The 24,729-nt window shown below is 43.2% G+C and overlaps 1 protein-coding gene across 1 annotated transcript; it reads left to right on the top strand.

Moving 5' to 3' along the window:
• LOC128703462 (uncharacterized) lies at positions 1-20,115 on the top strand. Its single transcript, XM_053798122.2, has 6 exons — positions 1-77; positions 942-1,033; positions 1,814-1,981; positions 2,843-2,952; positions 10,497-10,628; positions 19,811-20,115. Exons 1-6 carry the CDS (start codon positions 16-18, stop codon positions 19,967-19,969), a joined length of 723 nt encoding a protein of 240 aa, XP_053654097.2. The 5' UTR covers positions 1-15; the 3' UTR covers positions 19,970-20,115.
• Positions 20,116-24,729: the final 4,614 nt, after the last annotated feature.

Raw genomic sequence — 24,729 nt, 5'->3', positions numbered from 1 at the left:
AGAGTTGCCACAAACATGTTATTTGATAGTGAACTGTGCTTGTGTAACCTGCTGCCTGCTCCTAATCCCAGGTTAAGGTAATTATTACCTCCTACTTACTCATAATTATTTGGGAATGCAATGCACATTCATGTATATACAAGATAAAGAAATTTCAAGAGTTTTCGTAATGTATAAATTACCTATTCAATATATACTGTGAAAAAAAGTAGTTGTTGGTTAGAGAAAATAACCTAACATGAGTATGCTGACCTGTTGAGTGATGCCAGCAGACACATGAAGGTGGGGGTAGTCGACGGAATTAAGGTGGGTCCCAGCAGTAGCGACTCCATACTTACTCTGCTGGACTCAGGAAATCTGGGTTTGCTGACAGATGAACAGTTGTCACACCTTGCATCATGTGCTGGAATGCGATAAAATTAATGAATTTAGAAACAATTCACTCAGAAATGTTCAAGACATGTCAAAGTATTTTATCCACAGTGGCATATTACCAACCATTCTGGAAAAATACACTGACTTTGTCCATTGTAAATAACGCATAACCACTTACACTTTTTTTTTTACATCACAAGCTTACCTTGTTAAAATATAACTTAATATTTTGTAATTTTTGTGTGACCTAATTCATGTCTACATAAATGACTGAACCGTGAGTAAACGAGGTACTTGACTTTGATATCAGGCATAGCAGCATTATAATAATAATAATATTTTTATTTTAGCATGATACATGTTTGCACAAAGGAGTGTAATAATTATGTGAACATTCCAAAAGCCCCTCTATATGCAGAGCATTTCGAGCAATAATATTGTGTAACAGTAGTGAACCTCATCATTGTGTAATAAATTTGCACCTGAATAACAGTGGTGTAATAACACTGAAAACACAGTACGCAACAGCAAAAGATATTAAATGTAAGTGTGAAATGCTATTACAGGTTGAGTATGGCTATTGGGCGGAGATTAGCGGTGATGATGGTGACACTGGTGACCTGCCAACATCTCTCTGTCTTGGCCCTCGTTACACCAGGTAATAGCTATCATCTCTGACGACTTTCAAAATAAACTGCATTATACCAGATATAGTTTGTAGTCTCCGAAGTATTTCATAATACTTTAATTACAGCTTTTTTTATCTTTCCCTCTACAGTGGCTTGTACATTCACTACTGTACTTACCATGTTCCCTCTACAGTGGCTTGTACATTCACTACTGTACTTACCATGTTCCCTCTACAGTGGCTTGTACATTCACTACTGTACTTACCATGCTTCCTCTACAGTGGCATGTACATCCACTACTGTACTTTTTTCCTCCCTGTCCTCCGCATGCAACCCTCAATTTCTTGACTCGGAAATTTCCACTATTCGCAGTTCGTTCTCTCGCTAAGAGCTGCCTCTTTTTCCTCGAGACTTTAGTAATGAGTAAAAAGAATGCGTACCTCGTAGCTCAGTAGAAGATTAAATTAACTCGTAACCAAAAGAACCCAGGTTCAATCTCGAGCGGGAACATATGACTAAATAAGTCTTGTGCAGGTATAACTAGAGTCAGTCAAATGTCGTGGGTCACATTCTGGGGAACCTCCAACGAAAATAATGACTCTGCCTAACTTTCTTAGGTTATCATGGACTATTATCCTGCAGGGCCAATCACTCGATTGAATTTTTTTTTCAGTATATACACGCAGACAGTAAATAGATAACAGATGGTAATAACGAGTATACACGTAAAATGAAGATTGAAAGTAGGTGTTGTGAATAAGGTAACGGGAAAAGACAGTGAAAAAACTGTAAATACGTTTTTACGACAGGTGTCGACCCCGCGTGTGGCAGCCTTGGTCCTGGCACCTGTCTTACGAGAGCCGCTAAATGCGCCTTGGTTAAGAAACTGGCCCAAGGCAAGAATGGACCTGTTAAAGACGTCTTTGATTGTGCCACCGCCCAGGGTATCCCCAAGACCCAGGTCGTCAGTGTTCTTGGTGAGTGACGCATTTTGTACCAGAATCCATGTAGTGGTATATGTTTGTCTGTTTTATCTTAGACTTGGAGGTATGGTGTGTTGCAGGTACTGTATATATATATATATATATATATATATATATATATATATATATATATATATATATATATATATATATATATATATATATATATATATATATATATGCATATGTTGAATGTACTGTATATATATGAATATATATATAATACAACCCAGGAGTCCCAAAGGCCTGTTATCCTGGGTGTAAAGGGAGCAAAATAAACACAGCAGAAAAACTTTTGACTTGTATTATCCTTCACCAATTTAGAACAGAAGTATGTACACTATATACACTATGTACAACAATAGGTATTAGTGCACTCCACGGTAAGCAAGGCAGAAAAGAAGCCACTAGAGAGCAGACCGTGCTTCAACCAGCTCTAGAATGAGAATGACAAGGGCAGACAGGTGAGTGGTATCCACATTACCTCTGCGATTGCCAAAACCATCTTCTCATTGGCTGAAACCTGGGTACTGATTGAACGACAGGGCCCCATCATCAACCCTAGTACCTGGTTCGCTGGTTGTGGGAGATAGCCTTTCAATGAGGGTGTGTACATGCACCGAATAAAGGTTACGTACTCTTTGCATGCTATAAATGTGTTGCAGGTACTGCTTATACCTGGATGTGTTGCTGGCACTGCTTTTACCTGCTTGTGTTACAGTTATTGTTTATACTTGCATGTGTTTCTGACAGTTTATACTTACATGTATTACAGGTGTTACTTATATCTGCGTGAGTTACAAGTGCTGGTTATATCTGTGTGGGGGGCACTGCTTATATCTCTATATATTACAGGTATAGCCTTCCAGTCTGGACAGCCTGAGACTATCGTGGACCGCATCATTACCAACGACACAGATGCTGCGTTTCAGCTACGAAAGTGTGTCCTCACTGCTGGCGGTCAGGTGTGTGAAATGAAAATGAAAAATGCTTATTTCCTTGCAAAGCTTACAATATGTGGTTTACATATTACAAAGTATTAATTACAAAGAAAACCACTAACATGCCTAGGCATTTCTGGCTAGAATTCCCTACGTAGTGCACTTAAGTCCTAATACCACAATTGCTTAACCTTTTAACCAGTTTTAGTTAACATAAACAGCTGACTTTGTTAACTCTTGATTACAAGGATCGATTCTCAGCTTCTGAACCAGACTCTGAGACTCAGATGATTATTTTCACAAGTTTCTTGACTCTGTCTATTTCGCGTCTATTCTTTAAAGAGTATTTCACTTTCTAACCTATCATCCCCGTGGCTTTTCTGTGCGTGTCAGTTAGCTCTGGAACAAGCGCTGTTGCATACATTGACACTTTCTCCAGTTTCTTAAAATGCTTTTATTCAGGTGTGCTGCTTGTCGTATATTTTATGAAGAGCCTGGGATGTCTGTTGAGATTCCTGAAGACTACCTTAAGATTTGCCATATGAGCATCGGTTGCAGAGGTTATTCAACTGATGTGAGCCTCTGTCGATTTACCGGGTACTAAGGTCGCACCTAGGTTAGGTCTGAGTTAAGTCTGCAGCCTCTGTTCCCAAAGTCTGTACTGGGTACGGTCAACTTGTCTCTTCCCCAGTCTTCATAATCTTGCATTTGCTCTGAGATTGATTTCAAACAACCACTTACCCGACCAATCTTGCATTTTATCCAGATCCACTTCGAGCTTTTCCTTCTCCTCATCTATTTTTTTCTCATTAGTTTTACATAATTAGCAAGCACAAATACATGAGCATCTAATTTAATCCCACCTGGAATGCCATTTAGATAAAGCAGAAATAATACTTATTCTAATATAGATCCTTATAGAACTCTGCTAGTTACTTTTTTTTCCATTTTGACGTTTCTTCCAAGATACTCGCTCTTTGTTTCCTTTCCTTAAGCTTAGTACTCTTTGATTCCCTGGAGTATGTTCCCAGTTATTTGTGCCCCAGCCTCTTGCGGGGGTACAGTATCAAATGCCTTCTTGTTATCTAAGACAATGAAATCGACCCATCTTTGTCTTTCCTGCATAACATCAGTTATTATGTCAACTTGTCCTCGATTTTTTTTGACCCAGCCTCATGCACGCGCGCGCACGAGCATGCACACACACACAAACACACAAAATAGCGACATACAAAATACTGCGTGGAATAGACAAGGTGGACAGAGACAGGATGTTCCAGAGATGGGACACAGAAACAAGCAGTCACAATTGGAAGCTGAAGACTCAGATGAGTCAAAGGGATGTTAGAAAGTATTTCTTCAGTCATAAAGTAGTTAGGAAGTGGAATAGTCTAGCAAGCGATGTAGTGGAGGCAGGAACTATACATAGTTTTAAGACGAGGTATGATAAAGCTCATGGAGCAGGGGGAGAGAGGACCTAGTAGCGGTCGGTGAAGAGGCGGGGCCAGGAGCTGAGTCTCGACCCCTGCAACCACAATTAGGTGAGTACAATTAGGTGAGTACAGTTGGAAGTTGAAGACTCAGATGAATCACAGGGATGTTAGGAAGTATTTCTTCAGTCACAGAATTGTCAGGAAGTGGAATAGTCTGGAAAGTGATGTAGTGGAGGCAGGATACATATATACCTTTAAGAAGAGGTATGATAAAGCTCATGGAGCAGGGAGAGTGACCTAGTAGCAGCCAGTGAAGAGGCAGGGCCTCTTCTCTGGCCGCTACTAGTCACAGTGGCTGCTACTGGCCACAGTGTGTGTACTAGGTGAGTACACACACACACACACACACACACACACACACACACACACACACACACACACACACACACACACACACACACACACCGAGCGTGTGAGTCACGCCTTCCGTGCTCCGTGAATATAAGTGTTTTTGAGGGCTACCCAAGTGTTCTGCAGGGGTTGCAAAGTGTGTTAGGGTAGTGAACAATCCTAAAAGCGATTTACAATCTGCCTGAGCCACATAAGTGTGGGGAGAGCCGCAATTTTGTAAGTGATCAAGAAAGTAAACCGTGGTGGCGCAGTCAGAGTGGGCAGGCTAGTGTGGGTGGTAAGGCGACGTTGTCACGTGTCACCCAAGAAACCTAATAAAGTGAAACAATCGTGTGTCCAGTGAGAGAAATACAGTGAATAGGGTACACTATTAACGAGAAGAAATTGAGGTGGATCTACGCCAGGATGTCACATAGAGCTGGACAATCTACAGGCTGCTACAGCTGCATTGCAAGTACTGTATCACCTATGAGTGGTTGTGTGGGTGTTCCAGGGTTCCAATTAACTGTCAAGCTGATTGTGAATGGTCTCTCATAGCACGATAAAGAATAGGCACTCAAGTATTAAATAAGGAATAGCAATTGGTAATTCAATGAACAAGGCGAGTAACTTACTATAAGCTAGGTGGCAGGACAAGCTTTTAAGGGCAACATTGTAAGTAGGTGCGGGTCAAGTCCCAGGAGGGTGGGGGTCAGGTCACAAGAAGTTGTGGTCAGTCAAGGACCACTGAGACTCCACATTACACAGCACAAGTCACCTACCTCACACACACACACACACACACACACACACACACACACACACACACACACACACACACACACACACACACACACACACACACACACTCACACACACTCACACACACACATATATCCAGACTCACACATACACTTCCTCCCTCCCCACCGACATCTCACTCCTTCCCCTGATCCCTCCCCTCCCTCTTTCACCCTCCCCCTCCCCACCTCTCCCTCCTTCCCCCTCTCCCTCTCCCACTCACCCACTTGCTTCTCCCTCCTTCCCACTCCCCATATTCCCCCCTAAATCCCCCTCCCCACTCCTCTCCCACATAGCCACAGTTCCTCCTCTACCTCCCCCCTCCACACTCTGACATACACACTACTAACCTAACACACAGAATTACATAGGTTTCCCACTCTGAGGCAATCAGGATAAAACAAAAATGGGTTGCCAGAGAGCAACAAGAAAAACCAAGGGAGAGGAGGAGGAAGCTGCAAAGGAAGATTGGGCAGCAGAGCTCATAAAAAGGGAACATGAATGGGAAAAGAAACTAGAAGAACTTAGCATGAGAATGGAAGAGAGGATAGATATGGAAAGCAGGAAGTGGGAGGTGCAAGTCAAAGCAGCAGATGCTAGGATACAGAGTTTAGAAGAGGAACTGAAAAAACTGAAACAGCCTAAAGAACTAAAGAACATTTTGGGATTGACAGCAGAGACTGCTACCTCAGTCACAAATAAGGGGACTGTAGGGAAAGAAGGAGCAAAACTGCATGTAGAAGCTCTATCAGAGGAGACTGTAGTAAATGAAAGAGCTAAGCTATATGTGGAGGCCCTAACAGACCACAGCAGAGCCCAGGGAAAGCCAAGAAGGGAAAATGACAGGCTACTGAGCCCAAGTACATTAGCTAGTGAAACTGAAGAAAGGAAAGCTGCATTGGAGGAAATCAAATTGAATGAGGGGATACACAAAAAGAAAGGCAGAAACTGAGAGAGATGGTACAAAGGCGAAAGGAGGAAAGAGAGGGGATGGAGAAGACAGACAGGAGATCCCAGACTTCCTATAGAAGCCTCCCAACCAGGTCAACCCCAGTGCAACCAAACACTCTAAACCAAAACACCCATGCCACATCCAATGCCCCCACCCACTGCATTACAAGCTCCACCCCCACAGCAACCACCCATAGTTCCTTATCAGGTCTCCCGCTTCCCCAACCCCAATACACCTCCCAGACCACAGTCTTAGAAAAGAAGTTGAAGGTATGGTATACAAATGCAGATGGAATAACAAATAAGTATGAGGAGTGGCATGAAAGAATCAAGGAGACATCCCCAGACATAATAACACTCACAGAAACAAAACTCATCAGAATAATAACAGATTCAATCTTTCCATACAGATATCAAATCCTCAGGAAAGACAGAGGGAGGAGAGGGGGAGGAGGAGTTGCACTGCTCATTAAAAACCAGTGGGGTTTTGAGAAAATGGAAGGAATGGATGGCACGGGCGAAAGGGACTACTTAGTAGGAACAATCCAGTCTGAGGGACATAAGGTGATAATTGCAGTAATGTACAACCCACCACAGAACTGCAGGAGGCCAAGAGAAGAATACGATGAGAGCAACAGAGCAATGGTCGACACACTAGCCGAGGTGGCCAGGAGAGCACACATGGGGGGGAGCAAAGTTACTAGTTATGGGTGATTTCAAGCACAAGGAGATTGACTGGGAAAATCTGGAGCCCTTTGGGGGTCCCAAAACATGGAGAGCCAAGATGATGGATGTGGTACTGGAAAACCTCATGCATCAACATGTTAGAGACACTACCAGAGAGAGAGGAGAGGATGAACCAGCAAGACTGGACCTTGTATTCACCTTGAGTAGTTGACATCGAGGATATCATGTATGAAAGGCCCCTGGGAGCTAGTGATCATGTGGTTCTGTGCTTCGACTACATAGTTGAGCTTCAAGTGGAGAGAGTAGCAGGAATAGGGTGGGAAAAACCAAACTACAAAAGGAGGAACTACTCAGGCATGAGGAACTTCCTTCAAGACATTCAGTGGGAGAGGGAACTGACAGGAAAACTAGTACAAGAAATGATGGACTATGTGGCAACAAAATGCAAGGAGGCAGAGGAGAGGTTTGTTCCCAAGGGAAACCGAAATAATGGGAAGAACAGAACGAGTCCATGGTTCACCCAAAGGTGTAGGGAGGCAAAAACTAGGTGTACTAGAGAATAGAAAAGGTACAGAAGACAGAGAACTCAGGAAAATAAAGAGATTAGCCAAAGAGCCAGAAACGAATATGCACAGATAAGAAGGGAGGCTCAGCGACAATACGAAAATGACATAGCATCGAAAGTCAAGTGACCCGAAGCTGTTGTACAGCCACATTAGGAGGAAAACAACAGTCAAGGACCAGGTAATCAGACTGAGGAATGGTGATGGGGAACTCACAAGAAACGACCGAGAGGTATGTCAGGAGCCCAACACGAGATTTAAAGAAGTATTTACAGTGGAAACCAGTAGGACTCCAGGAAATCAGAACAGGGGGGTACACCAGCAAGTGCTGGATGAGGTACATATAACCAAGGAGGAGGTGAAGAAGCCGCTATGCGAACTTGACACCTCAAAGGCAGTGGGGCCAGACAACATCTCTCAGTGGGTCCTTAAAGAGGGAGCAGAGATATTGTGTGTGCCATTAACAAGGATTTTCAACACATCATTTGAAACTGGGCAACTCCCTGAGGTATGGAAGATGGCAAATGTAGTCCCAATTTATAAAAAGGGAGACAGACATGAGGCACTAAACTACAGACCTGTATCACTAACGTGTATAGTATGCAAGGTCATGGAGAAGATCATCAGGAGGAGAGTGGTGGAGTACCTGGAAAGAAACAAGTGTATAATTGACAACCAGCACGGTTTCAGGGAAGGAAAATCCTGTGTCACAAACCTACTAGAGTTTATGACAAGGTGACAGAAGTAAGACAAGAGAGAGAGGGGTGGATCGACTGCATTTTTTTGGACTGCAAGAAGGCCTTCGACACAGTTCCTCACAAGAGGTTACTGCAAAAGCTAGAGGATCAGGCACACATAACAGGAAAGGCACTGCAATGGATCAGAGAATACCTGACAGGGAGGCAACAACGAGTCATGGTATGTGACGAGGTGCCAGAGTGGGCGCCTGTGACAAGCAGGGTTCCACAGGGGTCAGTCCTAGGACCTGTGCTGTTCTTGGTATATGTGGACGACATAACGGAAGGGATAGACTCAGAAGTGTCCTTGTTTGCAGATGATGTAAAGTTAATGAGAAGAATCAAATCGGATGAGGATCAGGCAGGACTACAAAGAGACCTGGACAGGCTACAAGCCTGGTCCAGCAACTGGCTCCCTGATTTTAACCCTGCCAAATGCAAAGTCATGAAGATTGGGTAAGGGCAAAGAAGACCGCAGACACAATATAGTTTAGATGGCCAAAGACTGCAAACCTCACTCAAGGAAAAAGATCTGGGGGTGAGTATAACACCGAGCATATCTCCTGAGGTGCACATCATTCAGATAACTGCTGCAGCATACGGGCGCCTGGCAAACCTACGGATAGCGGTCCGATACCTCAATAAGGATTCGTTCAAGACTCTGTACACCATTTATGTCAGGCCCATACTGGAGTATGCAGCACCAGTTTGGAATCCACACTTAGTCAAGCACGTCAAGAAATTAGAGAAAGTGCAAAGGTTTGCAACAAGACTAGTCCCAGAGCTACGGGAATTGTCCTACGAAGAAAGTTTGAGGGAAATCGGCCTGACGACACTGGAGGACAGGAGGGTCAGAGGAGACATGATAACGACATATAAAATACTGCACGGAATAGACAAGGTGGACAAAGACGGGATGTTCCAGAGAAGGGACACAGACACAAGAGGTCACAATTGGAAGTTGAAGACTCAGATGAATCAAAGGGATGTTAGGAAGTATTTCTTCAGTCATAGAGTAGTCAGGCCGTGGAATAGCCTAGAAAGCGACGTAGTGGAGGCGGGAACCATACATAGTTTTAAGGCGAGGTATGATAAAGCTCATGGGGCAGGGAGAGAGAGGACCTAGTAGCAATCAGCGAAGAGGCGGGGCCAGGAGCTGTGACTCGACCCCTGCAACCACAAATAGGTGAGTACAAATAGGTGAGTACACACACACACACACACACACACACACACATATATATATATATATATATATATATATATATATATATATATATATATATATATATATGTCGTGCCGAATATGTAAAACTGGTCAATTAGGAAGAACTCATTTAAAATTAAGTGATTTCTAAAAAATTATCTTATACGTTTAAAGATATATTTTTTTCATTTATGTTAATGTAAAAATTTTTAATTTTGCACCAAAAAGAGCTTAGAAAACTTACCTAATCTTATTATAAAAAGAACAATTTATTTTAGCCTAACCCAGCTAAATATATTTTAGATTTGTTTACAATAATTTAATACTAAACAAACATAGTGAAATATATTTTTTTCGTTAGGTTCAGAATGATTTTGGCGAAATTATTGCATAAACAAATTTTCACTTGTCCTATATGGCAAGATGAGCGTTGCTATTTAAGCCAAGATCGCAAGTTCTGCCTATTCGGCACGACATATATATATATATATATACATATATATATATATATATATATATATATATATATATATATATATATATATATATATATATATATATATATATATATATATATATATATATACACGAGGCTGGGACAAAAAAAACTCGAGGAGAAATTCGACAAAATAAGTGATATGAAGCAGGAGAGAGAGAGAGAGAGAGAGAGAGAGAGAGAGAGAGAGAGAGAGAGAGAGAGAGAGAGAGAGGTGGATTGCATTTTCTGATATTTAGGAGTGAACAAATATATTACTCCATAACGTGTTCATGTATTTTATTTTTGCTAAATTTTCGGCAGGTGACGATAAATGGAACTGTGAATCGCGCTGCTATGATGAACAAGCTGCAGATGTCCACCTCTACCCATCCGGCCATCCTGGACACCATTGCCGCCGCAATCACCACATGTCCAGAGCCGGAACAGCTACAGGTCAGCATTTGTCATGTTCTCTAAATTGGCCATGAAGAAACCCTGATTGCTTAAGATACTTAACCTTAAAGGGCTATTAACCCAGAATAACCCAGCCTAGGTTATTTACAGTGATGCTTAGATTTTTAGATTTTGCCACCGAAGTGGCTCGTTTATCGTGCACCCCATATCCATCCTGTGGACGGTAGCGCGAGAGCATATGGATACACAAAAGGCCTAGGAACTAAGCCCCAAGGGGTTAACAGGAATACATATGGATTTATATCTACATATCTATAGTTCACTTATCTGTTACAAGCAAATTTAGGAAATTTGCTTAGTATATCTGGTATCTTATTTTCATTAATAAGATATCTTGACATATTACATAGGTTATTATACTGTCTATCTCTGTACTCCTCAATAAGTGGACAATTAAGCACATAATGTTCAAGACAGTGACCATATACCTGATCACATAATTTACATTTAGTTTGATCATCATCTGTGTGTCTCCCAAACTGCCAGAAGTACTTGTAACCAAGCCTAAGTCTGTCCACTACAACATCAGTCAGTCTGTTCACATTGCAAGTTGCTCCATAAACATACTTATCTACGTTCATGTTATCATAGTGGGTTATAGATCTACTCAGGCTTATAACTGCATTCCTATAACAATCATTTTCATTATTTACTTCTCTCCTAATATTATTCCCAATGCTAGACACAGATATACCAAAGTTATATTCTGTATTCTCCTTCTAGGTACTCTTCTTGGCTAACCTATCAACTTTATCATGAAGAAGTAATCCAATGTGTGATGGGATCCATAGCAATTGTACATTAATTCCTTTGTCCCTGATTTTTGAGTATCTGTACCTGGCTTCTCCAATGAGCATGTTGTTGGAGTCATTATATGAGTTAAGAGCATTCAGTGATGACATAGAATCAGTAATGATGATTGAGTCAAGCTCAGTGTCATTAGTTAGCTTTAGAGCCATTAGGATTGCAAACAGTTCAGTTTGCGATGTAGACGCCCAGTTGTTAATTCTTATGCCTAGTTCAACAAGTTTATTATCGATATTAACTAGGGAGGTGACAACAAGAGCAGATGCAGCCCTGCCAGAAGACTCCTGTTTAGATCCATCAGTATATTATATTAAAGATTAGCCGGTATTCTCCCGGCCCGGGCCTTTTCCAAGTGGTGGCCCTGCCTTGGCTCCCTCTTTAGGGAGTGTCTGAGACCTAAGTCTCCCATGGGAGGAGGCACAAGTACCTCCTCATCTTTGGGACCAACTGTCCCCAGGCCTAGCCACAAGCTAGGCCTCTCTGGTCTGCCATCCCCGCCCCAAGGGGGCTAATGAGAATCCATCAGTGTATATAACTTGTGATAACTTTTCCACCAAAAATGACTCGGTTAACTATTTACTGCTAGATGGGCAGGAGCATTATTAGTATAATCATGGGGAGCGTTAAACCCGTTGGGATTATACAGCGCCTGTGGGGGGGGGATGGAAGGTATTCAGGCTTAATTCAGGGAACTGGAGGACAGATCCAATTTCCTAGATCAAGAGCCCCTCACCAGCGTCAAGGAACCTCCCTTGAGGGGATGAGCAGGAGCAGCATGTGTAAGATTTATCCATGCATCCGGCCCCACCCTGTAAGTGAACCCGGATCCATTTGATTTTCATTCGAATGCACTCCCAGTGCGTTATATAAGGAGAGGTAGGAAGACAATATTATCGATATAATGTATATAGTGATCAAGATGCCATTGGCAAGCTAGTAAACATCAGGCAAAAGAAATACCTGCAACTCAGTTTTGTTCTTACCTTCTCGTCTACAACGATAGAGTTTTAGACATTTATCTTTGTGATTCTTATTTATGTTTTAATGTTATGAATTCTCTTACGAACTGTGAATAACCAGCAGTACAGGAGTGTTTGTCAGGAATCATAGATATTAAGTCACTTGTGTGTGTATCAGGAATAGTTAGTATTAAGAGTCAGTTGTGTGTCTCAGGAATGAGAAGCATTAAAAGTTAGTGTTGTTTGTCAGGAATGATAAGCATTAAGTCAGTGGTGTGTGACAAGAATGGTAAGCATTAAGTCAGTGGTGTGTGACAAGAATGGTAAGCATTAAGTCAGTGGTGTGTGACAAGAATGGTAAGCATTAAGTCAGTGGTGTGTGTCAGGAATGGTAAGCATTAAGTCAGTGGTGTGTGACAAGAATGGTAAGCATTAAGTCAGTGGTGTGTGTCAGGAATGGTAAGCATTAAGTCAGTGGTGTGTGTCAGGAATGGTAAGCATTAAGTCAGTGGTGTGTGTGTCAGGAATGATAAGCATTAAGTCAGTGGTGTTTGTCAGGAACGGTAAGCATTAAGAGTCAGTTGTGTGTGTCAGGAATGATAAGCATTAAGAGAAAGTTGTGTGTATGTCTTTGGTGACCCATGGCCTAGTGGCTAAAGCTCTCGCTACACATGGCGAGGGTCCGGGTACAATTCCCGGAGAGGGTGAATGGGCGCGTTTCCTAACACCGGTTGTCTATGTTCCCCATCACTATAAAATAGGTACCTGAGTGTTAGTCGACTGGTGTGGGTCACATCCTGCGACAAAACTGACCTAATTTACCCGAAATGCTCTGCATAACAAGCGGCTTTCTACGTAGTAGTATGTCATTGATGCCAGCTATGGTCTGTATACCTTGTACATATACTTGTAGGAATAAAGATATTCTTTCTTTCTTTCAACACACAGGCCGTGAACATCAAAATGGTATACAATACCGACATATTGGTAGGTAAGACACATAGGCAAAGTTAGGCAACTTTATTCCGAAACGTTTCGCCTACACAGTAGGCTTCTTCAGTCGAATACAGAAAGTAGGCAGGAACAGTAGAGATGTGAAGACGATGTAATCAGTCCATCACCCTTGAAGTCGTAGAATTTGAGGTTGTCAGTCCCTCAGCCTGGAGAAGTTCAGTTCCATAGTCAGGAACTATCTGAAGATCAAGCGACAGTGAGGAGACTTAAATACTGTCGGAAGGAGAGGTGCAGAGTAGTAGTAGTAGTAGTGAGAATGTAGCCACTGAGAGGTCATGTCCCCCTCAGATTCAACAATTCTCACTTGAAAAGTTTGTCCAAGGTGTTTTCTGTACCAAGATGCCATGTGTTGCAGTGTCTGACAAGATGAACATCAAAATGGTATACAATACCGACAGGTTGGTAGGTAAGACACATAGGCAACAGTTAGGTAACTTTATTCCGAAACGTTTCGCCTACACAGTAGGCTTCTTCAGTCGAATACAGAAAGTAGGCAGGAACAGTAGAGATGTGAAGACGATGTAATCAGTCCATCACCCTTGAAGTCGTAGAATTTGAGGTTGTCAGTCCCTCAGCCTGGAGAAGTTCAGTTCCATAGTCAGGAACTATCTGAAGATCAAGCGACAGTGCGGAGACTTAAATACTGTCGGAAGGAGAGGTGCAGAGTAGTAGTAGTAGTTGTAGTGAGAATGTAGCCACTGAGAGGTCATGTCCCCCTCAGATCCAACAATTCTCACTTGAAAAGTTTGTCCAAGGTGTTTTCTGTACCAAGATGCCATGTGTTGCAGTGTCTGACAAGATGAACAGCAAAATGGTATACAATACCGACAGGTTGGTAGGTAAGACGCATAGGCAACAGTTAGGCAACTTTATTCCGAAACGTTTCGCCTACACAGTAGGCTTCTTCAGTCGAATACAGAAAGTAGGCAGGAACAGTGAGAAGTGTTGGATCTGAGGGGGACATGACCTCTCAGTGGCTACATTCTCACTACTACTACTACTACTCTGCACCTCTCCTTCCGACAGTATTTAAGTCTCCGCACTGTCGCTTGATCTTCAGATAGTTCCTGACTATGGAACTGAACTTCTCCAGGCTGAGGGACTGACAACCTCAAATTCTACGACTTCAAGGGTGATGGACTGATTACATCGTCTTCACATCTCTACTGTTCCTGCCTACTTTCTGTATTCGACTGAAGAAGCCTACTGTGTAGGCGAAACGTTTCGGAATAAAGTTGCCTAACTGTTGCCTATGTGTCTTTCCTACCAACCTGTCGGTATTGTATACCATTTTGATGTTCATCTTGCCAGACACTGCAACACATGGCATCTTGGTAGTGAGAATTGTTGGATCTGAGGGGGACATGACCTCTCAGTGGCTACATTCTCACTACTACTACTACTACTACTCTGCACCTCTCCTTCCGACAGTATTTAAGTCTCCGCACTGTCGCTTGATCTTCAGATAGTTCCTGACTATGGAACTGAACTTCTCCAGGCTGAGGGACTGACAACCTCAAATTCTACGACTTCAAGGGTGATGGACTGATTACATCGTCTTCACATCTCTACTGTTCCTGCCTACTTTCTGTATTCGACTGAAGAAGCCTACTGTGTAGGCGAAACGTTTCGGAATAAAGTTGCCTAACTGTTGCCTATGTGTCTTACCTACCAACCTGTCGGTATTGTATACCATTTTGATGTTCATCTTGTCAGATACTGCAACACATGGCATCTTGGTACAGAAAACACCTTGGACAAACTTTTCAAGTGAGAATTGTTGGATCTGAGGGGGACATGACCTCTCAGTGGCTACATTCTCACTACTACTACTACTCTGCACCTCTCCTTCCGACAGTATTTAAGTCTCCGCACTGTCGCTTGATCTTCAGATAGTTCCTGACTATGGAACTGAACTTCTCCAGGCTGAGGGACTGACAACCTCAAATTCTACGACTTCAAGGGTGATGGACTGATTACATCGTCTTCACATCTCTACTGTTCCTGCCTACTTTCTGTATTCGACTGAAGAAGCCTACTGTGTAGGCGAAACGTTTCGGAATAAAGTTGCCTAACTGTTGCCTATGTGTCTTACACAGGCCGTATCCCACCGAGGCGGGGTGGCCCAAAAGGAAAAGCGAAAGTTTCTCCTTTTACATTTAGTAATATGTACAGGAGAAGGGGTTACTAGCCCCTTGCTCCCGGCATTTTAGTCGCCTCTTACAGCACGCATGGCTTACGGAGGTAAGAGGAAATAAACAAGAACAAGAACTAGGAAGAAAATAGAAGAAAACCCAGAGGAGTGTGTATATATATGCTTGCACATGTATGTGTAGTGTGACTTAAGTGTAAGTAGAAGTAGCAAGACGTACCTGAAATCTTGCATGTGTATGAGACAGAAAAAAAAGACACCAGTAATCCTACCATCGTGTAAAGTAATAAAGATATTATTATTATTATATTAATGACAGGCATTAAGAGGGAGGTGTGTGTGTGTGTGTCAGGAATGATAGGCATTAAGAGGCAGTTGTGTGTGTGTGCACACCTAGTTGTGGTTGCAGGGGTCGATTCACAGCTCCTGGTCCCGCTTCTTCACTGGCTGCTACTAGATCACTCTTCCTACTTCATGAGCTTTGTCATACCTCTTCTTAAAGCTATGTATGGATCCTGCTTCCACTACGTCACTTCCCAGACTGTTCCACTTCCTTACAACTCTGTGACTGAAGAAATACTTCCTAACACGATTCATCTGAGTCTTCAACTTCCAGCTGTGACATCCTTGTTGCTGTGTCCCATCTCTGGAACATCCTGTCTCTGTCCGCCTTGTCGATTCCTGTCAGTATTTTGTATATAGTTATCATATTCCCCCTAACTCTCCTGTCCTCCAGTGTTGTCAGGTCGATTTTCCTTAACCGCTCCTTGTAGGACATGCCCCTTACCTCTGGGACTAATCTTGTTGCAAACCTTTGCACTTTCTCTAATTTCCTTATATGATTGGCTAGGTGTGGGTTCCAAACTGGTGCTGCATACTCCAGTATAGGCCTAAAGAACAGAGTGTGCAGGGTCCTAAACGATTCCTTATTGAGATGTCGGAATGCTAGTCTTAGGTTTGCTAGGCGCCAGTATGATGCGGCAGCTATTTTGTTGATGTGCGCCTCAGGAGATGTGCCCGGTGTTATACTCACCCCAAGATCCTTTTCCATGAGTGAGGTTTGTAGTCTCTGGCCCCCTAGACTGTACTCTGTCTGCGGTCTTCTTTGCCCTTCCCTGATCTTCATGACTTTGCACTTGGTGGGGTTGAACTTCAGGAGCCAGTTGCTAGACCAGGCCTGCAGCCTGTCCAGATCTCTGTAGTTCTGCCTGGTCCTCGTCCGATTGAATTCTTCTCATTAATCAGAAGTGTTCCTGCAAACAGGGACACTACTGAGTCTGTTCCTTCCTTCATGTTATTCACATATACCAGAAACAGCACCAGTCCTAGGACTGACCCCTGTGGAACCCCGCTCGTCACAGGTGCCCACTCTGACACCTCGCCACGTACCATGACTTGCTGTTGTCGTCCTGATAGGTATTTCCTGATCCATTGTAGTGCCTTCCTTGTTATCCCTGCCTGGTCTTCCAGCTTTCGTACTAATCTCTAAAGTGGAACTTTGTCAAACGCCTTCTTTCAGTCCAAGAAAATGCAATCTATCCACCCCTCTCTCTCTTGTCTTACTGCTGTCACCCTGTCATAGAACTCTAGTAGGTTTGTGACACAGGCTTTCCTGTCCCTGAAATGTGCTGGTTGTCGTTGATAAGCCCATTCCTTTCTAGGTGCTCCACCACTCTTCTCCTGATAATGTTCGTGACTTTGTATACTATACATATCAGTGACAGTAGTCTATAGTTTAATGCTTCGTGTCTGTCTCCTTTTTTAAAAATTGGGACTACATCTGCTGTCTTCCATACCTCATGTTGTCGCCCTGTTTCGATAGATGTGTTGAAGATTGTTGTTAGTGGTACACATATCACCTCTGCTCCCTCTCTCAGGATCCATGAAGAGATATTATCTGGCCCCATCGCCTTTGAGGTGTCTAGCTTACTTAGCAGCCTCTTCACTTCTTCCTCAGTCATATGTATTGTGTCCAACACTTGATGGTGTACCCCACCTCTCCAGCTTTCTGGAATCCCTTGTCTCCTCTGTGAGCACTTCTTTGAATCTCATGTTGAGCTCCTCGCATACTTCGCAGTCATTTCTTGTGATCTCCCCTCCTTCCTTCCTCACCCTGATTACCTGGTCCTTAACTGTTGTTTTCCTCCTGATGTGGCTGTACAACAGCTTCGGGTCAGATTTGGCTTTTGCTGTTATTTCATTTTCGTGTTGTCGCTGGGCCTCTCTTCTTACCTGTGCATATTCATTTCTGGCTCTACAACTACTCTTCTTATTCTCCTGGGTCCTTTGCCTTCTATACTTCTTCCATTCTCTAGCACACTTGGTGCTAGAGAATGCTTCCCTCTCCACTTGTAACTACTATGTATTCGAATCTCTGAACCACGTCGTCACTGGCCCCGAGAAGTCTTTCATATGTGATGTCTTGAATATCTGCATTACTCAAGGTGAATACCAGGTCCAGTCTTCCATCATCTTAGCCCTCCACGTTTCTTGGCCCTCATGTGGCTCCAGGTTCTCCCAGTCGATTTCTTTGTGATTGAAGTCACCCATAATCTGCAGCTTTGCCCTGCTCGTATGAGCCCTTCTGGCCACTTCAGCCATGTGTCAACAATCGCTCTATTACTCTCATCATACTCTTGTCTGGGCCTCCTGCTGTTCTGTGGTGGGTTATACATCACTGCAGTTACCACCTTGGGACCTCCAGACTGAAGTGTTCCTATTATGTAGTCTCTTGCTTCTCCTCTGTCTCCTCCAGCTCATCAAAATCCCATTGGTTTTTGATGAGCAGTTACCACTCCTCCACCCCCTGTGTGTGTGTGTGTGTGTGTGTGTGTGTGTGTGTACTCACCTATTTGTACTCACCTATTTGTGGTTGCAGGGGTCGAGTCCTAGCTCCTGGCCCCGCCTCTTCACCGGTTGCTACTAGGCCCTCTCTCTCCCCGCTCCATGAGCTTTATCAAACCTCGTCTTAAAACTGTGTATGGTTCCTGCCTCCACTACGTCATTTTCTAGGCTATTCCACTGCCTTACAACTCTATGACTGAAGAAATACTTCCTACTATCTCTCTGACTCATTTGTGTCTTCAACTTCCAATTGTGGCCTCTTGTTTCTGTGTCCCCTCCCTGGAACATCCTGTCTTTGTCCACCTTGTCTATTCCACGCAGTATTTTATATGTCGTTATCATGTCTCCCCTGACCCTCCTGTCCTCCAGTGTCGTCAGGCCGATTTCCCTTAATCTTTCTTCATAGGACATTCCCCTTAGCTCTGGAACTAACCTTGTCGCAAACGTGTGTGTGTGTGTGTATGTGTGTGTGTGTGTGTGTGTGTGTGTGTGTGTGTGTGTGTGTGTGTGTGTGTGTGTGTGTGTGTGTGAGGAATGATAGGCATTAAGAGGCAGAGGTCGAGACTCAGCTCCTGGCCCCGCCTCTTCACTGACCGTTACTGGGTCCTCTCTCTCCCTGCTCCATGAGCTTTATCATACCTCGTCTTAAAGCTATGTATGGTTCCTGCTTCCACTACATCACTTGCCAAACTATTCCACTTCCTGACAGCTCTATGGCTGAAGAAATACTTCCTAACAGCCCTTTGACTCATCTGAGTCTTCAACTTCCAATTGTGACCCTTTGTTTCTGTGTCCTGTCTCCGGAACATCCTGTCTCTGTCCACCTTATCTATTCCTCTCAATATTTTGCATGTGTTATGTCTCCCCTAACCCTCCTGTCCTCCAGGGTCGTCAGCTGTGTGTGTGTGTTAGTTACCATTTGGTCCTAGGCACATGTCGATTAGACACTAGGCCTGTTGTATATGTGTTTGTGTGTGTGTGTGTGTGTGTGTGTGTGTGTGTGTGTGTGTGTGTGTGAGGAATGATAGGCATTAAGAGTCAGTTGTGTGTTAAGTATGACAGGCTTTACAAAACGTGTCAGGAATGACGGGCATTAAGAGGCAGTTGTGTGTATGTGTGTTTGTGTGTGTCAGGAATGATAGGCATTAAGAGTTAGCTGTATGTTACGAACGACAGACATTAAAAAGCGTGTGTCAGGAATGACAGGCGTTAAAAAAAGTGTGTTAGGAATGACAGACAGGAAAAGTGTGTTAGTAATGACAGGTATTAATAGAGTGCCTGTCAGAAACGACAGGTATTAACATTCAGTGTCAGGTATTCTCATCATGAAAACGATTACAATAATTATATCATTAACTCTAGATATACTTGATTCTTCTCCTCAGATGAAGACTTTTCTGACTTGTGTTCGTTCAGCATGCATCCAAATGATGCCTCCCAATGTGGACCCACTCCCCACCTACAACTTTAGCAACAACAACGATGACGACGAACACAAAAAATGTAAGAATGGTAAAAAGGGCAAGAAATGTAAGAAACACTAACTGAGGAATCAGATCTACACTGAATGATTAATTTAAAGTTCATTATTTATCAATGTAGCCTAGCATGGGCCTGCTGGCCCATGCTAGGCTTCCCAGCATACATATGGAGGATTACCAATAGACCCCTAGCTGTCTTTAAAAGGGAGATGGACAGACACCTACAATCAGTACCTGACCAACAAGGCTGTGGCTCGTACTTTGAATTACATGCGGCTTGCGGTAACAACCTGGTTGATCAGACCTTGATCCACCGTGAGGCCTAATTATTGACTGGTATACTCCAGGTCCAACTCACACCCACCCACACTATGTACGTATGTAGCTTATATTTACAGCTGTCTAAGGTTTTTCACTCCACTGACGCTACTTAGGAATTTGTTCCATTCATCCACAACTCTCCAAATCATTGCTTTCCTATACTTTTACTAAATCTGTTTTTTTCCAACTTGAATCCATTTCTGCCTACTCAGATATTTTTAACACATTATTTATACCCTCTTTATTCCTGTGTTAAATTTATACACCTCAATCATATGCCCCCATAATTCTACCCTTTCCAGGGTACAGATTCAGTGCCCTCCAGTCTATCTTCGTAGGAAAGATTTCTAATATATGGGATCAATTTTGTCATCCTTCTCTATGTCTTCTAGCGCATTTATGTTACCAGAACTGTGCAGCATAATCTAAATAAGGCCGATTAACTGGATACCTGGAGTATACCTGGAGAGGGTTTTGGGGTTCAACTCCCCCGAGGCCCGGTCTGTGACCAGGCCTCATGGTGGATCAGGGCCTGATCAACCAGGCTGTTACTGTTGGCCGCACGCAACCCGACGTATGAATCACAGCCCGGCTGGTCAGGTACTGACTTTAGGTACCTGTCCAACGCCTTCTTGAAGACAGTCAGGGGTTTATTGGTAATCCCCCTTATGTATGCTGGGAGGCAGTTGAACAGTTTTGGGCCCCTGACACTTATTGTGTTGTCTCTTATCGTGCTAGTGGCACCCCTGCTTTTCATTGGGGGAATGTTGCATTGTCTGTCGAGTTTTTTGCTTCACAGTGATTTTCGTGTGCAAGTTTGGTACTAATCCCTCTAAGAGTTTCCAAGTGTATATAATCATGTATCCTGAATGCGTTCTAGGGAGTACAGGTTGAGGAACTTCAAGCGTTCCCAGTAATTGAGGTGGTATACCTGGAGAGGGTTTTGGGGATCAACGCCTCCGCGGCCTGGTCTGTGATCAGGCCTCCTGGTGGATCAGGGTCTGATCAATCAGGCTGTTACTGCTCGCCGCACACACCAATGTACGAACTGCAGCCCAGCTGATCAGGTACTGACTTTAGGTACCTATCCAACGCCTTCTTGAAAACAGCCAGGGGTCTATTGGTAATCCCCCTTACATATGCTGGGAGGCAGCTGAACAGTATTGGGCCCCTGACACTTGTTGTGTTGTCTCTTAGTGAACTTGTGGCACTCCTGCTTTTCATTAGGGGGGGGGGTGGATGTAGTCGAATAGCACCTAGTCGTAAATGAGTCAGCAAACAAAGCACTCAGCAGGGCAGAGCAAGGGCAAGGCAAACAAGCAGAGGTAGATGTCTTTATTCCATCATCAATATATACACTATGTACAATATTAAAGTGGAAGTCAGATTGAAATTGTACAAATCTGAGCCACTCAAAGCAGAATTGGTCTCAGGACCACTTCTGCATCTTCTAAAATAATGCTGTTTCATTTACATTAAAAATTTGTTGCTTGGTATATCCACCACATTCAATTATCCCAGCTAGCTCATGTGTATAATTTTCTGCAGCTACAGTGTCGGCACTTGCTGCTTCACCTTGCACTTTGATGTTGTGAAGTTGGCTCCTTTCCCTAAACCTTTGAAACAAGCCTCTGCTAGCTTCTAATTTAACTTCAGCATATACTCAGTATGCAATAGAACTAGGCCTAAAAAAAATAAGGTAAAATGAATGTACAAAATTTCCAGAATACAAAAAGATGCAAAGCACATAAATTCTGTAAATGTCAGCATAGTTGCTGATCCCCTTATATGTGTTGTATAGATTAACTGAGTATCATAGTACCATCCATGTGTTTATATAGAAGATCCCTATTAGGCCGAGTGACTGTATGACGTCACGGGATACAGCATGAGTGAGTGAGAGGAGCTGCCTCGTTCTCACTCCGCCAGGCAGTAACAAGGCAGGCCAGGGCTCCCACCCACAGTCTGACAATATATATCGTTACCATCCAACCAGTGAGTTTACCTTATCCATCTTATCTCCTACCGAACCCCCACGACATAAACAGTGTTTACAGAATTACAGTGGACATGTAATAGACAATCTCAGATGGACACATTAATTTGGCAGTTAACCAGGTATTGGACTAGGAATAACTAGTGATGCAAAACAAATTATCAAATTATCTCCACTTTAATGCAGTACAGAAATATACCCTGGCTCACAGCAACATACCCTGGCTCATGTTATAGATGGATTGTTGAAAATGTCTATAATGACATAATATACGACATTTAAAGTGCTCCAGAGTGATTATTATTATTATATTATTGCGTCTTCAAGACTAGTGAGACACTCTTAGCTATTCCCTCACCTGGCGTTGGTACTCACTATTTGATATCATTACTTTGTAATGATATCAAATAGTGATTTTAATGTACCTGCATGTGAACACAGTAAATTTATTTAGGTACATTGTTATTACTATTGTTATAATTAATTGCTAAACCCATTAGGGTTATTTAGGTACATGTACACATATCAGTACTATATCACTTCTATCTCAGCCATAGCCATACCTTGCTCACTGAATTTAATCCTTTCTAACTTTGCACTACCATTAGATGTCATTGAAACAAAAACAAACCAAAAAAAAAGAGTATATATGAAATACGCAACAACTTTAAAACGCTTGAAATGTTGGAAAGTTTCCAGACATAATCGAGAGCCTCACGAAATCGTAATGACACGGTTGCAAACAAACCATACCACGGGTGGGGTTTGAACCCGCGGTCAGAGAGTCTCAAAACTCCAGACCGTTGGGTTAGCCACTGGGCCAGCTAGCTTCAATAAAATTCATCCAACTAAGTATGGACACAGTGGTGCCTATGCAAACCTTCCTATGGTGTAGAAATATACCTAGTTGGATGAATCTTATTGAAGCTAGCTGGCCCAGTGGCAAACGTGACTGTCTGGAGTTTTAAGACTCACTGACAGCGGGTTCAAACCCCACCCGTGGTATGGTTTATAATCGAGAGACAGCGCTTACAGAGGATGTAAACAAAGTGAGAGTGGTGCGCGGACGCCATAGTAGCAAATCAAGAGCCATATAAACAAATTTTTGGGTATACCTGGAGTTTACCTGGAGAGAGTTCCGGGGGTCAACGCCCCCGCGGCCCGGTCTGTGACCAGGCCTCCTGGTGGATCAGAGCCTGATCAACCAGGCTGTTACTGCTGGCTGCACGCAAACCAACGTACGAGCCACAGCCCGGCTGATCAGGAACCGACTTTAGGTGCTTGTCCAGTGATCTTGTCCAGTGATACCTCTCATATCCGAACTAAAGGGGCCGAGACCGGTTTGGGAACACGGAGTTTCTGGATAGGTGAGGGGGAAAAAATGCACACCCATACCATATCACCATCCGTACGCCGTCAAATCGCCATCGGCGATGGCGTTGTAGGTTTCAAAAACGAGTTCAACGTCGTCTGGCAGTGAGACCAGACACTCTGGGCTCGAAAACAGCCTCCCGGATTTCATGGACCACAGGACCATAACTTGTCAAATGGGCTGTGGACAGTGGATGCTCCAAATACTCCAAAAGAGTTTCGACACCTGCCGTTGCTGCTGAAGTTTTTGATCTTGGAGGCATTGTGTCGTCGTCATCGTCACTTTCGGAATGTTCCGGGTGCAACACTGATTCTACAATCTCTGCATCAGTCTGAAAATGCATGCCAGGGTCGTCTTCATCTTTCTCTAGCCAGTCCTGCACATCGCCTTCTGTAGTTTTTTCCCCAGCCTGCATCCACGTGTGACAATATTTCCTTCTCTTTTTCTAGAGTAAGCACATTCCTGGCCCACTTTGGTGCCATACACAAGATAGCTAAGACAAAACACAGCTGTAATAATGCTACAAGGAAGGCGAGGAGCGCGGCTCCTAGTGGCCAACCTGTACACTAAAGTGCGCACCACGTTTGATTCAGCATTCTGCCGTATTCAAGCGGCTGTTCGGACGTTTCGGTAATAATTTTAGAATTTTGCTCTTTCCCAGGGCCTGTTAGGATATTGGCGAGGTTTGGATAATGGTAGGCTGGATATGCGAGTTATCACTGTAATTTGAAATGCCTGTATTACCAAAGCGCCATAAGCGGCGCCCTCTTGTATAGCCTTACATGATTATTGTCATACATTGAAATTTTATTACTAGTTGCTTTATTCGGTGTAACACCTATCCACTATGTGAAACCTTAGGGATGTACTGTGTATCACTTTTATGTTACCAGTCAAAAGACACGTTAATATTCTAAAATATACTGATAAAGCTAAACTCTCGAGTGCATATATTGTACACTGGATAAACAACTCATGGTGTACAGTATGTTGTGATGAGCTTTATTCAGGAAAGTTATAAAGCTTTGATAAGCACATACTTTGAATAGCATACATGGGTGGTAAGTTTTGAATATTTCAGCAAGGATAGCCTAAGAAATAAATTGTATAGATGTGCAACTTATTTTCGTATTC

This window comes from Cherax quadricarinatus, chromosome 11 (genome assembly GCF_038502225.1).
Source record: "Cherax quadricarinatus isolate ZL_2023a chromosome 11, ASM3850222v1, whole genome shotgun sequence".
In the NCBI taxonomy this organism is placed as follows: domain Eukaryota; kingdom Metazoa; phylum Arthropoda; class Malacostraca; order Decapoda; family Parastacidae; genus Cherax; species Cherax quadricarinatus.
Note: the sequence above shows the minus strand (reverse complement) of the source record. Positions and strands in the feature narration are given on the sequence as shown.

What these genes read in the sequence shown, in the direction of transcription:
- LOC128703462 (XM_053798122.2), top strand. Translation starts at nt 16, where the DNA reads ATGTTATTTGATAGTGAACTGTGCTTGTGTAACCTGCTGCCTGCTCCT. An exon ending in GCTCCTAATCCCAGGTTAAG is followed by an intron (nt 78 to 941) that starts GTAATTATTACC and finishes ATGCTATTACAG; the next exon opens with GTTGAGTATGGCTATTGGGC. An exon ending in CAGAGCCGGAACAGCTACAG is followed by an intron (nt 10,629 to 19,810) that starts GTCAGCATTTGT and finishes TCTTCTCCTCAG; the next exon opens with ATGAAGACTTTTCTGACTTG.